The following is a 13472-nucleotide window of genomic DNA, read 5'->3' as shown; positions in this document are numbered from 1 at the left end:
AAATGTCATTTAAAAATGATCAATTGGCAGCTTGTTTGGGGTTATTTTCACATTTATGAAAAGGAAAAGTTTGCAAGATACAAATGTTTTTGCAACTCATAGGTAAAGTCTGTTCTCTGGTAAGCCCTGCCCTTCATTTACCAACCAAACACAGATCACATTCTAGATCTTTTTCAGTAAATGATTTACAAACTGAGATATTCGCTGCCTCTGAAGAACCAGCATGGTAAAGTACCCAGCAATGGTTAAGCCCTTACTTTGAGAAATGGTCTGGTTCGCGCCTCACCATTTTATGAGAAATAGAATGTACGGGCAGTAAAAGAGAAGCCACAGAAGCAATGAAAGTGAAAATCCTTGAGCAGATGGTGTTGAGACAAGATTCACTTTACATTTTAGCTCCGGGAAGCCCTAGAGGTGAGGCGCCTGCCAGTATAGCGCTCACCTTCATGTGGGCACAGTTTCTTTCTACCAAACTGCCAAAGACAACCATATCTCTTTTTTTTTTAATTATTAAGTTTTATTAAAATGATTCACTCTAGAGAATCACATTTCCAGTCCAGATGCATCCAAAAGGTGCCATCAAGCCTTCTGGTGGTAAAAATGATTGTACATTGAGAAGCTATTCACAAACCACCTTCGTTCCTCCTAGCAGACTGGCATTTTGTGTGATAATATTTGGTTTTGTCAGATGGTTTCCACTTGGAAGAGCTTGTGGGAAATTACAACGCATCCGCCATTTGATGGTAAGACAAAACTGGACAATTAAACCTCAACTCAGTTCTCTATTTTTCCACCTATAATAAAAGTGATGTAAGACAAGGAGGTGGCAGAGGGGGAGAAGGACACTGCCTACTTCACTGCTTTGCCTAGAGTCACCCTCTTGCAAGTGCCTTAAAAAGGAGCTCGGTTATTCTCAGTCTGCGATGGTGTGGCACTCACCTCTTAAGGTACTTCCTGACGCTGGGATAGGTCCCCTTGCTGTCTCCCTGCTCCTCAGTGCCCCCTTCTGGCAACCAAGAGCACAGCGGCAGGCAGGGGTGGTAATAGGTTCGCTGGCCAGCTTCTGTTACTGTGGCGTTCAAACTCCAGGAGGCATCTTCTAAGAACACCCCAGGTCCTTTTCTGAAACACAAGAAATCACACATCACATTAACTTTTAGACACAGATCAGTCAGGGGAAAAAAAGGATACAGTAAGGGATCCTAAAGATGTATGGTCATTTTAAGTTTCATGATAGTTCCTTAAAAGATTAAGCCTCCTGGGAGATGCCACATTGTATGCCAGTTCCTTCTGGTGTTCAGAGAGAAAGCTGGATTTCACAAAGGACACACTCAGAGTTAAAGCATGCTCGGAAAAGTCCTAAAACGTATCTAATAGATACCTGTCAACCAGCTTCTCTGAGAATAGACATCTCAGCACATCGTGTGGCACAGCACGGGCTCCAGATTCCAACATGCGTCACTCACGAGCTGTGCCTTGGAGCCAATGACCAAACCCTCTAAGCCCCAGCTTCCTCGGCCATAAAATAGGAATAGCAACAGCGCCGGCCTCATCAGGTGTCCTAAGGGTCAGAGGCAAGCTGGTTGGTAGAACACAAGCCCAGTGCCTGCAAATAGCACCCAGTCATCACTGCTGTTGTTTGCCTTTCTTCTTCACTCACATCATCGTTCATACAGTAATCCCGGAAAGAGTCAATGTTGTCCTTCCCCTTTCGTACAGGAGAAAATGGAACTTTGGGGAGATTTAAGAAACTTGCCCAAGGTGACCTGACTCGATTCCTCTTGTAAATATGCGCCAGAGGAGGGTGTGTTTCATTCTCTGGGAGGTGAATGTTTGGCTCTGAGATAGTCCAGGTTGGGAGTGGACATTCCCCGCCCAGGTGTGCCAGGCCTCACCCAACATAAGGAAGTAAGGACGTCTGCACCTTGCGGTGCAGAAGTCCCAGAGTTCGAATCCCAGTGACCTCGGGCATGAGAGGATTAGAAAGGATGTAGCATGTAAAGTAAGGATTAGAAATAATGCTTATAAAGTGCAGAACACATACAAAGTGTTCAACAATTAATCATTTACGACCAGCCGTGCTGGCCAGTGCCCATCAAAGCTCCCAGAAGCAACAGTGCACACCTGGGAACGCAGGTCTCTTACACTCATCTGGAGGCCAGTCCTGCATCACCTAGACTCAGGTGGATGGGGGCAGATGTGGACTTTCTATCAAGGCTGTGCTGGGGGCAAGCCACATCCTGCTCTGGCACTAATCCAGAAAGCACTAGAACAAGGCAAAGGTGTGCACCCTGCGTCTTCTCTTTGAATTTGCCAACCCACAGCTAAAAGCCAAGGCCTAGCCAGCACCAGGCCTGTACTGAGAAAGATCTGTTGCCTGACCAAGATTAGTTCTGCACGTGGAGAAAGGGATTTTTTGCACCGGGTTTCCTTCTACTCTGATTCCATTATAATAAAACAATTTTTAAAACCTCCGAAGTAGCTGTGATGAGACTATCTGTATTCTTTTTAAAGACCATGCTGGCCACGGTTTTCACAGTCATAGTCCCCACACCACGTGGGTTTTCTTCTCCCACAGCTTTTCACACCATTTTCAGCCGACCTCAATCATCACATCTTTATCCCTTCACTCTCACCCTCCCAAGTAACCTTTAGCCCCACTATGGACACCACACTGCCCTCTCTGGAACATGAGGACACAGTCTGCCCTTTTACCTGCCAGCCTGTCTTCAGCCCCTTTTCAGAACCAATTCATTTGCAGTTAGAGCTTGTTCTGTCTCTCATGTGAACTCTGCTCAAGTTCAAGTCATTGGTCATGACCATGGACCACTCACTTCCTCTCTCTAGGTCGCTGTGTCCTCATCTGAGGAGGGAGGTTCTGGGCCTAGACTGTCTCGAAGGCCTCCACAGGTCAAAGGTCGCCATCTCACAGGTCTCTCTTTGCCTTGATCTCCTCACTATAAAACAAGGAAGTGTTTTTGTTTTTGTTTTGGCCACATGGCCTATTTCCCTCACTAGGGATGAAACCCAGCCTTTGGCAGTGAAAGCACCAAGTCCTAACCCCTGGACCACCAGGAAATTCCCAAAATGAGGAAGTTAGACAATCAACCCAAAGTAGGCAGAAGCGGTTACTCAATTATGTTCTGATTCTTGCTCTTAGTACTTCAACAAGCAACCTTGTCAGCGGTGTTTTCTCGCCCTTTTCTTCTGTAGACTGTAGACTGCTTTGGGATTACGTCTATCAGTTGCTTTCTGACAGCCGGTACGAAAACTTCATCCGATGGGAGGACAAAGAATCCAAAATATTCCGGATAGTGGATCCCAATGGACTGGCTCGACTGTGGGGAAACCATAAGGTAAAAGAGTATCAGGTATTCATTCTGTAAACTAGGGCCAAAATCCAGTCTTCATCCCTGGGTTGGAGGAGAATTGTCTGTCTTCTGCCTCCTAAGTCTGCCCGTAATTATTTAGTTTATTCCTGACTGGAAAAATAATCAGTTGCAAAGGGGAGGAAATAATTAAAGATGCCGCTTTCCACTTGTTCCTCGTGCCAGGTGCCATTAACTCAGCATCTCCCAGTCTGATAGGCCTCATTACGAGTAACCATCACTCCCCTGGCTTGGCCTGGCCCTGCTGCCCACGCCATCATTAAGAACTGGGTACCAGGGATGCACTGCGGCACTTTGTGACTCACAAGGGGGCTTTGGGAAGTGTCAGTTCTGTTCTGCTCAGTTAGAAACTCCCATGGTCGCAAAAGCTCAGTTCTACACAGAAAATGCTTATCCTCTGACTTTAAAATATTTCCTTGAAAAGCAAACAGTGCAAGAAGTCTGATTGCCCCACAGTTTTCCACCTTGCGAAGAGGGAATCACATGTAAAAGATAGTCTTTTATAGTTAAGAAAACCCTTAAAGTGCATAGATGTAAAAAGTGGGTAAAACAACCTCAGCATCCACTGATGGATGAATGGATAAAGAAACCGTGCTATATGCACACAATGGGATATTATTCAGCCTTAAAAAGAGATTCTGCAGCACGGGGCAACACAGATGAACCTTGAGGACATGATGCTGAAAGAAACCAGCCACAGAAAGACAAATACTGCCTGACTCCACTTAACATGAAGTTAGATCTAAAATAGGCAAATTCAGTGAGTTCAGGAGTGGACTGGTGTTGCCAGGGGTTGGGGAAAGGGAGGAAGTGGGGAGTGACTCTTCAGTGGGCATAAAGTTTCCATTAAACAAGATGAGTAAGTTCTGGAGACCTGCTGTATGACACTGTACCTGTAGTTAACACTGTATTAAGTGCTGTAGTTAACACCGTATTAAGTGCTGTATTATGCACTTAAACATTTTAGAGGGTAGATCTCATGGTCAGTGTTCTTCCACAGTAAAATAAAGTAAATAGAGCAAAGAGTTCTCCTGCCAAAAAAAAATAAAATAAAATAAGGTACGTTTTTTTTTTTAAAGTAGGAATACAAAAAAGTAAGTCACCAGGATCCAGGCCTGACCACAGACAGGTAGCTGTGGGGCAGAGCTGGCAAGTCACCATGAAGGCCCAGCTCCAGATCAGCCTAAGGAGAGGCCGCAGGGCAGCTGCCCCGGCTGCAGCCTTGGTGGAAGGCAGCCCATGCTCTGGCCCTGCTGAGGAGGACCTACCAGAGGCCGCAACCAAATATGGCCCGGCCCCACTGACACCCTCCACCCCATGAGTCACTGAGAAAAATCGCTCTGCAGCTCCCACAGGGCGCCCTCACCCCAGGACTCGGAACCACTGTATTCTTGCTTCCACAACAGGAATTTAAACCAAAAAAAAAAAAAAACTCTTCCTTAAAATGACAAACCAGAAACAAGCTTGAGAAAGGGCACTGTTTTTATTAAAAAAAAAAAAAAAGGAAAAAAGGAAGAGAAGTTCTCTGTGGGTCAGAAGGTGAAGGATGACCCCCAGATAGGAGGACCTGCAGGAAATTTCTCAGGCACAGCAGAGCGGGGTCCTGGGAGAGGAAGTCAGGGAGGCCTTTGCAGGATGTGCTTTATTAGCTAGGCTCACCTTAGGAGAAATCTCGGTGAGGACGTCTGTGAAAAAGCCCAGGGGTGGGCCTGGCAGGGAGCAGATTAGCAGGTGGCTTTCCCAACTGGCAGGGCCACAGGAGCAGCTGAAGAGCTGGATTGGAAGAGCTCCTCCAGCACCTTTTCTGAGGTTCATTTCATTGTGTCTTTGTGATTTTTTCTCTCTTCCTCCTCTGAACAAACAGAACAGAACAAACATGACCTATGAGAAAATGTCCAGAGCCCTGCGCCACTACTACAAACTAAACATTATCAGGAAGGAGCCAGGACAAAGGCTTTTGTTCAGGTAGCACTTCCTTTTTCTCCTTTCCTTCTTCTGGGAGGATATTGTTTTCTTCAAATAAGAGGGAGGAGGGAGACTGTTAAGATCTTTACCTGCCTATCTGATCCTCAAAGCCATCGCTGCTACACATTGGAAACCAGGGGTTGGTTGGTTAGAATTTAAGAAAAAAAATTTTTTTTCACTTATGTCTGTTCTAGAGTAAAGCCAAAACTAAAAAAACACAATCTGACTCACCTTTTAAATAATGCAATGATCAAATAGTATTACCTGGCATCTATATCCACTGTAGCTCAAGGGACCAATCGGAGTAACTAATGGCAAAGCAAGGAGCTAAACAAACCTAGACCTCCAGGTTGCCAGTCCTGGACCATGTCTGTCCTGACCCGTTAGTGAATCATGAGATAGATTTAATGAATCAGTCCTTTTTTTTTTTTAATGAAATAGAACAGAATTGAATAGGAAAGGACAGAGTTGAAAATATCAGACTGTATCACATGAATTAAGAGTGACTGTTGATTCATGAAAATTGTGGGGTGGGGTGTGTGTGTGTGTACACGCACGTTTGATGAGTCATCAGTCATGATGTAAAATATATTTGTGACAGTGCATTGTAAAAGTCTGAAAGCTGCTGCACTAGACATTCTTCTTTGCAGAATTCCTCCCAGCTAATGAGTTCAAACCATTTAACCTACCACATAGATTGTGATTCCAAGTTCTATGGAAGAGAGGAGAAAGAGCTAGAGGAGGAAGAAGAAGGGAGCTAAAGGACCAGTCAGGAGAGGTAGACATAGCCCTCTGACACTGGTGGTAACTGACGTGGTGAGATCAAGTGACACTTGGGAGAAGGTGGGATTGACAGACATGACCGTAGGTTCTGGGTTTTGGCTGGCGGGACAGAAGAGAGTTACAGATGGGGCTAGAGATGTGGATTTGGGTAGAAAATGACAAAATGACACTGTGTATGAGCAGACGAGCTCACTGGAAAGAGCAGAGAACCTGGGCCTTAGCACTGGGAAGGTGTAGTAACTTAGGAGCAGCCAAAACAATTGCCATCTTCAAAAGGAGAAGGCTTTTCAAGAGCTGGAAACAGAATGGAATAAAGTGGAGCAAGAACCCTCCTTTTTCTGGCTCTGCTGATGCCTTCTCTTCAGCCTTCACCCTAAACTTAGTCCTTGGCTTCTGTTCTTCCCACTCTATACTTTTTCCCTGGATGAATGGATCCCATTACACAGCTTCAGTTATCACCTCCGTGGTTGGGCTCTCAAATCTCTACATGCAGGTATAAACTCTCCCTGAAATTCCAAATCTTAATTTCCAAGAGCTTCTTATAGGACATGTCCACTTAAACATCACAGTAGTATCTCAGACATGAAATGTTCAAGACAGGCCTTCTTCCCAATCTACCCACCCCCACAACTTGTGTTACATCAACAGCAGCATCACCATTGTTTAAGCAACCAACCTCGACGCTAGAGTCATCCTTGATTCTTGCTACATCCGAGTCATCGTTGTGCTGGACTGTCCACTGGCTCTTCAGCACCATTCCCACTGCAGTCTATGTTGCAGGGTTTGGAAGCCTGGGAATCACACTTCCCAAGATTTCTTACCAGCAGGTTCCAGCTTGGAATCTACCAATGGCAAGTACTCTCATGAGACCCGGAAGATGAAAGCAAGGCAGAGGCACTGTTATTGCTTCCCTGGCAGTGGAGGCTGATGTCTAGACTTCATGATTGACACCTAGAGTAATTCAGCAAACTCTGCCTTTGGTCCATTCTCCTGCCTCCCAAATTCGTAATACACACTGCCAGCTGCCCTCCAGCACTAATGGGGTTCCCTATGCCAGAAACGTGTATCACTTTAACTTCTGTTTTTAAAACAATTTTTACTATCATTTTTTTGGCCACACTGCACAGCACACAGGATCTTCCCTGACCAGGGATCAAACCCGCACCCCCTGCAGTGGAAGCATGGACTCTTAACCACTGGACCACCAGGGAAGTCCCCTGCTTTTTTAACATATATACCCCCAGGTCTACCTCAAGTCTACTACTCTTTATGAGACCTTCTTCAGCTGCTCAGACACACACAGATATCTTCTTCCATCATCTCTTGGGTTTCCTTGGTCCTAAGCCACATTGTGACTCACGGTTTTCAGAGTTGTGTATGTGAAGCCCTTCTCCCCACAAGTGGGTCATAAGCCCCTAGAAGTTAGAGGGTTACATTTTACATACATACAGTTCTGTTTTATACCTTATGGAGGCTTTCAATAAATGTTTCTGGACAAGCTTGGCGTGGAATACCAGAAACTTAATTTGGAAAAGCCATCAAAAGAAGACAGGGGTAGGGCCAAAGACAGCACATCTGTGGACTCGGCCTGGAGGGGATTATTAGTGACTTCAGATGTTGAGGGAGAAGTTTTAGCTCCAGGATGAAAGTAGAAGACAGGATGCAGATGCTACATATCAGATTGCTTGAAAAGATCAGCACTAATGGGCAGAAAAGAAAAATCGTTGTGGGTGGAAGGTTCACAAGCTTCCAGTAGCGATTGCAACAAGATACGAAGAAAGAAGAGTGCAATTCGTGAGGAGAGGTTAGTCACTTTTGAGGAAATGAATGTCGGAAGCCAGACTCACCCCAAAATGAAGGCTTCTCGGTACAAAACCCAGTGCATAATCAAATGAAGTATTAAATTGGAGATTTCGGTTTGGACAGGCTCTTTGATGATCAGACAGAGCTCAGAGAGTGAGTAGGGCTCAGACAGTGGAAGGAGTCGAGAGGGTTCCAAATAAGGGCAAGGCTAAAGGTTTGGAGGATGGCATGAGCTGTGGTTCATGTAAGAAAAAAGAACTGGTGAGACTGGAATGGAGAGTTCGTGCTAGAATACAGTGGAAAACAAGAGTTTCCTGGGTTGGGATGACAGAGGGGCCCGAGGGGCAGGCTGAAGAGTGGCTCCTTGACTTGATAAGTGGTTGTCATAGGTTGTTTTTTTTTTTTAATTTTTGGCCACATTACAAGGCGTGTGGGATCTTAGTTCCCCAGCCAGGGATCAAATCCATGGTCCCTGCATTGGAAGCACGGAGTCTTAACCACTGGACCACCAAGGAAGTCCCTCATCATAGGCTTTTGAACCTGAAGTGATGAGAGAAAATTCATGTTTTAAGACAGGTCATGTGGTACCGAGCAGAGTATATGGGAAGGGAACGGTATGTAGGCTGTGGAAAGGGCCCTCCCACCATAAGGACAGAACACTTGCAGCCAGGCTCCCTTCCTAAACCGTGTAAACCATGGTCAAAACATGGCACTGATGTAATTTCCAAATGAACCCAGAGCCCGAGAAGATGAGGCTTGCTGTATGCACCCAGCTGCAAAGGAAGACAGAATAAGGGGACAAATGGCTAGCATTTGGGGTGGAGCAGTGATAACACTGAAAAAGGTTCTTTCTTTTGGCCTAATTTCCGACAGCTCCACTATCTTGCCCTGTTCCCCAGATTTTCCACCCACTGTTTAATTGTATCCTTCGAGTTAGATTCAAGTTTTGAATACCATTCCTTGGGCTCACAGTCTGGGATGGAAATGGATATACAGCTCTCTTGGGTCTTTGTGAAATCTAACCCTCAGAAAATCAGAAACGCAGAGAAGTGAGCTTTCGCAGGGTCCCCTCATATAGTCACGCAGGAATGCGCTACACAGCTCCATCTTCCTCACAGGCATCCTAGACTTTTTTATTGTTATTTTGCCAACTTTCAGGCAGTCAGAGGAAGGGGTGTCTTTTTCTAATTTGTGCTAAGTTAGCATAAACAACCAGGTTCAGTAGCTATCCAGCTGTGTGAAGGTGATGGGGCCTCTCTTTTTAGTTTGGAGTTCAAGGTGAAGACAACTGTAGGAAATTGTAACCGCTTCACGCCACCATTTCCTCTCCCAAAGGTTTATGAAAACCCCGGATGAAATCATGAGTGGCCGAACAGACCGTCTGGAGCACCTTGAGTCCCAGGAGCTGGATGAACAAATATACCAAGAAGATGAGTGTTGAAGGGACCAGTCCCCGGTCCAGCGGGCCCATAGCCAAGGGCGCCCTGCCCTTCAGCATGGCTGGGGCGTGATGGAGCGGAAGGGAAGAGACCCGGACATGGCAGTGACACTTCTCTTGCCCCACGTGAGGGACCCCGGAGCACCTTAGACAAACCACTCGGCAAAGGCGGCGCTGGAATTCTGGCTGAGGGCACCAGCCTGGGACTCAAGTTCATGGTTCCTTCTCGTTTGGAATCTCCATCTGTAATTCCTCCCCCTTCCCCTCCTCCACCTATTGTTAGTTTCACGGTGTTTTTGTTTTTCTTTTTTAAGTCCATGCAGTTTGACTTTTCATCATTCATATAGGGGAAGACATCCGAGGTTGTTTTCCTATGGAAATATATATCTATTATATATATATATATTTTTTTTTTTTTTTTTTTCTTGCAAATCTCACAAAGTGCAGAAGCCCAGCTGGTCAGGAGAGAGAGCACTTGCAAAAGGGTTCAGGTTCCTCTTGATCCTGCCACGTGGATCAGGTTTGTTCCTGTGGGTCTCGGCTGGAAGAAAAAAGAAAAAAAGATGCTTTTAAAAAAGATAAAGTGAAAAGGAGGGCTCTCTTCTCTCTCTGGCTCTCTTTCCCTTCCTGCCCCCACCCCCTCTGTCCTCCCTCCTTGCCTGCTGTTGAACTTCAGATGCCTTTCAGCAGAGTTCAGCCTCTTCGGGGAGTCTTGGGAATTGTTGGCACCTAAACGGAATAAGTGGTCTGGGTGCTTTATAGCCAGCACCACAAAAATCAAACCCACATCCCAGCATTTGGCTACCCATCGGAAGAAGGCCAAAAACATCACAGAGGCTGCTGCCTTCCGGAAAGATAAACGCGAGTCCAGCAAGCTGCCCCCGACACGGCTGCGAGAACCGCGAGGCTTCTGTAAGATAAGCCTGGAAGGCTGTTCAGGTTCTTTGGAAGCCCCAGCATCTTGGGATTAGTTTGCAAGTGCTGCCAAGTGGGGGGGAATGAAAAAAAAAAAACAAACCCACACAGGCCTGATGGTCCAGAAACTAGGTGACAGATCTTCTGCAGTGGGGATGTGAATTATTCCAAAGCAGGGTATGGAGGGGCTTCTCTGCTCTGTCCCAAAGGCCATCTTGCAGTCAGTTTCATACCCTCCCCTTAATTTTTTTTTTCAATTCCTAAAGTTTCCTGATCCCCGCAAGACACAGGGCATGTGAGAGGGAGGATCCCAGAGTGTGTAGTCTCCGTTGCTACTGGTGTTTGCCAGGCCTGGGCAGACAGGAAATTCCTCAGATACCTTGCTTTTTCCCTCTTCCCTTCTTTCCTAGCTGTGTTTCAGAATGGACCCATGCGTGGCTCTTTTTCACCTCAAAATAAGGTCAATAGTATCTTATAAAATGAGGAAGGTGCCACCCCTTAGTACTTTCGATGATAACAAGATATTTTTAGAAAGCTGTTGTTTTTTTTTTTTTTCCTCTTTTCTAGCCATCTAAATAGACTCTTCTAATACAGGCTCGGAATCCACTATTAGGAGTACAGTCCTTTTTACTCAAAAAGATTACACCTGCCTTACAAAGCACCCCCTCCTCATTTCTCTCCACTTCCTCTACTCAGCTGGGTGAGCATCTCATGGTCCCCCAGGGTACGTGTCTGCACTGTCAGCAGCATTTCCACATGAAGCCGCCAGACCCCTGGGCATGTCCTCGAGCCATTTCTGATTGAGTCAGGCAGGCAGTGGTTGTGGGCACACAGGCAGAAGGAATTCTCCACCCCCTGCCTCACGGACAAGGACACCAGCCTGCGGGGAAGGAGGGACAAAGAGATTGACTGTCATTCAAGGACACTGGAAAAGTTCCTGCCTCTTACCCTGTCACAGAGAGATGCGTAGACGTGGCGAGCCTCCTCCCACCGTCACACACTCCCCCCACTCAACCTTCCAGAATGTTGGGCTTGCGGTGAGGTCAGGGACCTTCTGTGTGAGGTGGGAGGGTCCCCCGATGAGGGGTTTGGGCTCGGTCTGCTCGAATGGGGATGGAATCCAGCTGGATCCCAGCATGCTACAGATGTCTTTCAAGAGCATTCCACAGCACGCAGTGATACTCTTCCAGCCTCTAAGATGACTGATGTTGGCTCTCAGATGGAGCGATTAAGCCAAATACCTGGTGTGTTGTGAAGCCCTTGGGTTGAAGGGCTGGAGAGAAAAAGGGTGGGTCTTTACTGAGGCTCTTTGTGTGACGTGGAATCAGAGACCCAGGTGTGATGCTGCTCTTCCCTAAGGTTAGAGCATCTCATTCCGTTCACCCAGGTTTAAGGACTCGGGCTCTTATGGTCCAAAGAATCTTACGGTTAAATTGTGGATGGGAAATTCCTCTTTGCCCCTCGGATTTCTGTATTGAAAGCAGTATCCTCTAAGTCTGTAAGACTTAGGCTGACACCTTCAACCACTTGAAGAAAGACAAGGTGTCCATTCCAATGCAGTCTTTATCTTCCACCCAGATATTACCATTATTGGTTTTCTGTTCATTCCCTTGATGGCAAAAGTTCTTATTGGTTCTCTGAGCAGATACCTGAGCGATGCTGACAGCAGGGATGCAGCATTTACATACTGCAGGCCCAAAAGAGTTCAGGTTCAATTTAGCCAACTTTGATAGAGCACCTGCGAGACACCGCAAGAGATTCCCAAGAATCGGGCACAATCCTTGCCCTCCCAGAGCTTATCTCCTACCTGCAGAATCTATCTATCTAGCCTGAACTTTCTTACTTCAACACTAAGCACTAGGGGTGATGAAAATTTCACCTGGGACCAAATTAAAAGTATGCCCATGATCTGAATAGTTGCCCTTTCCCTGCCGCCATCATGGGAGTTTTTGGCTTGCAAAATGAGAAGCTGGGAAAGGGAAACACAGAAGAACGCTGCAGGGGAGCAGACCTGCCTCCAGCTGTGTCCAAGGCAGACACTCTAGCTTGTATCTTGAAATTCTCTAGCATCTTCTCTTCCCTGCACCTTGAGGTAGCCAGGGTGCCTCCTCTCCATCAGAAGAAAGCAGTGGCAATTGGCTGGACTGGCTATGTGGAAGTAATGTTATCGCTAAGAACTTTCTGTCCCGAGGTAACTTTGTCTTACCCAAGGTAGCACCACCGATGTTCCAAATCCTTTGGGGGGCGGGGCTGTCCCCACAGGAAAAGAGTAACAGCTGATGGATTTTCCTCCTTTCAACAGTATGTTTGGAACCCTCTGCTCCACTGTCTTCTTACACTGATACCTTGTCCAAATGAAGAATGTAGATGTAGCTGAAACTTAAATGGCTATGGCAGGATATACCAACATGCCTAAGTAACCACCACCTCCACCATTCACTGCCTAGGATCCAACTCTGAATACGTATTTGAAACAGTCGTTCCCCTTTTGAGGAAGGGAAATCTGAGTATCAGAGAGGTTATGTGACTTGTCCTAGCAGCAGGTGGCATGCCAGGGACAGAGTTAGGATTGGGATCCAGCCCGGCCATACCCCCATTTGACCCATTCCCACCCAGGACACTGAAGATAAAAATTTGGGGAAATACACAAAGAACAAAGGGCAGTTTCTTCGCCCAAGCATTTGGTGCTAGTTAGTTTTCACCCATTCGGCCTGTTTCTCTTCTGGGCAGTAACAAAGGGAGCGATCAAAGGAGCCATGGGGGTGGGGGGTGAAAAGGAGGGGTGACAGTGACCCCTGCCTGCCTAAAAACCACAGAAGACTAACCCGATACTCTTGGCCCCATCTGCATCAACACTAAACAATGACAAACTCCCCGAATCTTTCACACATGCCAAGTGAACATTCTTCAAGATTTCTCTTTGTGACTGCAACCACCTGCAAACCAGAACGAGTCCAGAATTTTTTTTTTAATTTCTAATCTTGTTGTTTATGAGGTGTGGGGTTTATAAGGGACTGAATCAAATGAATGTAACAAAAAGAAAAAAAAAAAAGCCTTTTCTCAGGGCCAGTGAGTTGCAAATAATTTTTAAAGAAAAGCCTATAATTGCATCATCTCAATAAATTTTTTATAAAAAAAAAAAATCAAGTCTCTGTTTTCAATAATGTGAAATGGAGTCA

The 13472-nt window shown here is 46.1% G+C and overlaps 1 protein-coding gene across 6 annotated transcripts in view; it reads left to right on the top strand.

Annotated features, from left to right (window-relative positions):
• ETV6 (ETS variant transcription factor 6) overlaps positions 1–9925 on the top strand; it is a 238572-nt gene extending 228647 nt beyond the window's left edge. For all 6 annotated transcript variants that reach the window (XM_057701540.1, XM_057701539.1, XM_057701541.1 and 3 more), the window contains 3 exons: positions 3214–3356; positions 5254–5354; positions 9276–9925. In XM_057701540.1, the coding sequence (XP_057557523.1) occupies positions 3214–3356; positions 5254–5354; positions 9276–9381 (350 nt within the window). In that variant the 3' untranslated portion in view covers positions 9382–9925. The remainder of the gene's footprint in view (positions 1–3213; positions 3357–5253; positions 5355–9275) is intronic.
• The last annotated feature ends 3547 nt before the right edge of the window (positions 9926–13472 follow it).

The sequence above is a fragment of the Hippopotamus amphibius genome, chromosome 12 (genome assembly GCF_030028045.1).
Source record: "Hippopotamus amphibius kiboko isolate mHipAmp2 chromosome 12, mHipAmp2.hap2, whole genome shotgun sequence".
Classification (NCBI taxonomy): Eukaryota; Metazoa; Chordata; class Mammalia; order Artiodactyla; family Hippopotamidae; genus Hippopotamus; species Hippopotamus amphibius.
Note: the sequence above shows the minus strand (reverse complement) of the source record. Positions and strands in the feature narration are given on the sequence as shown.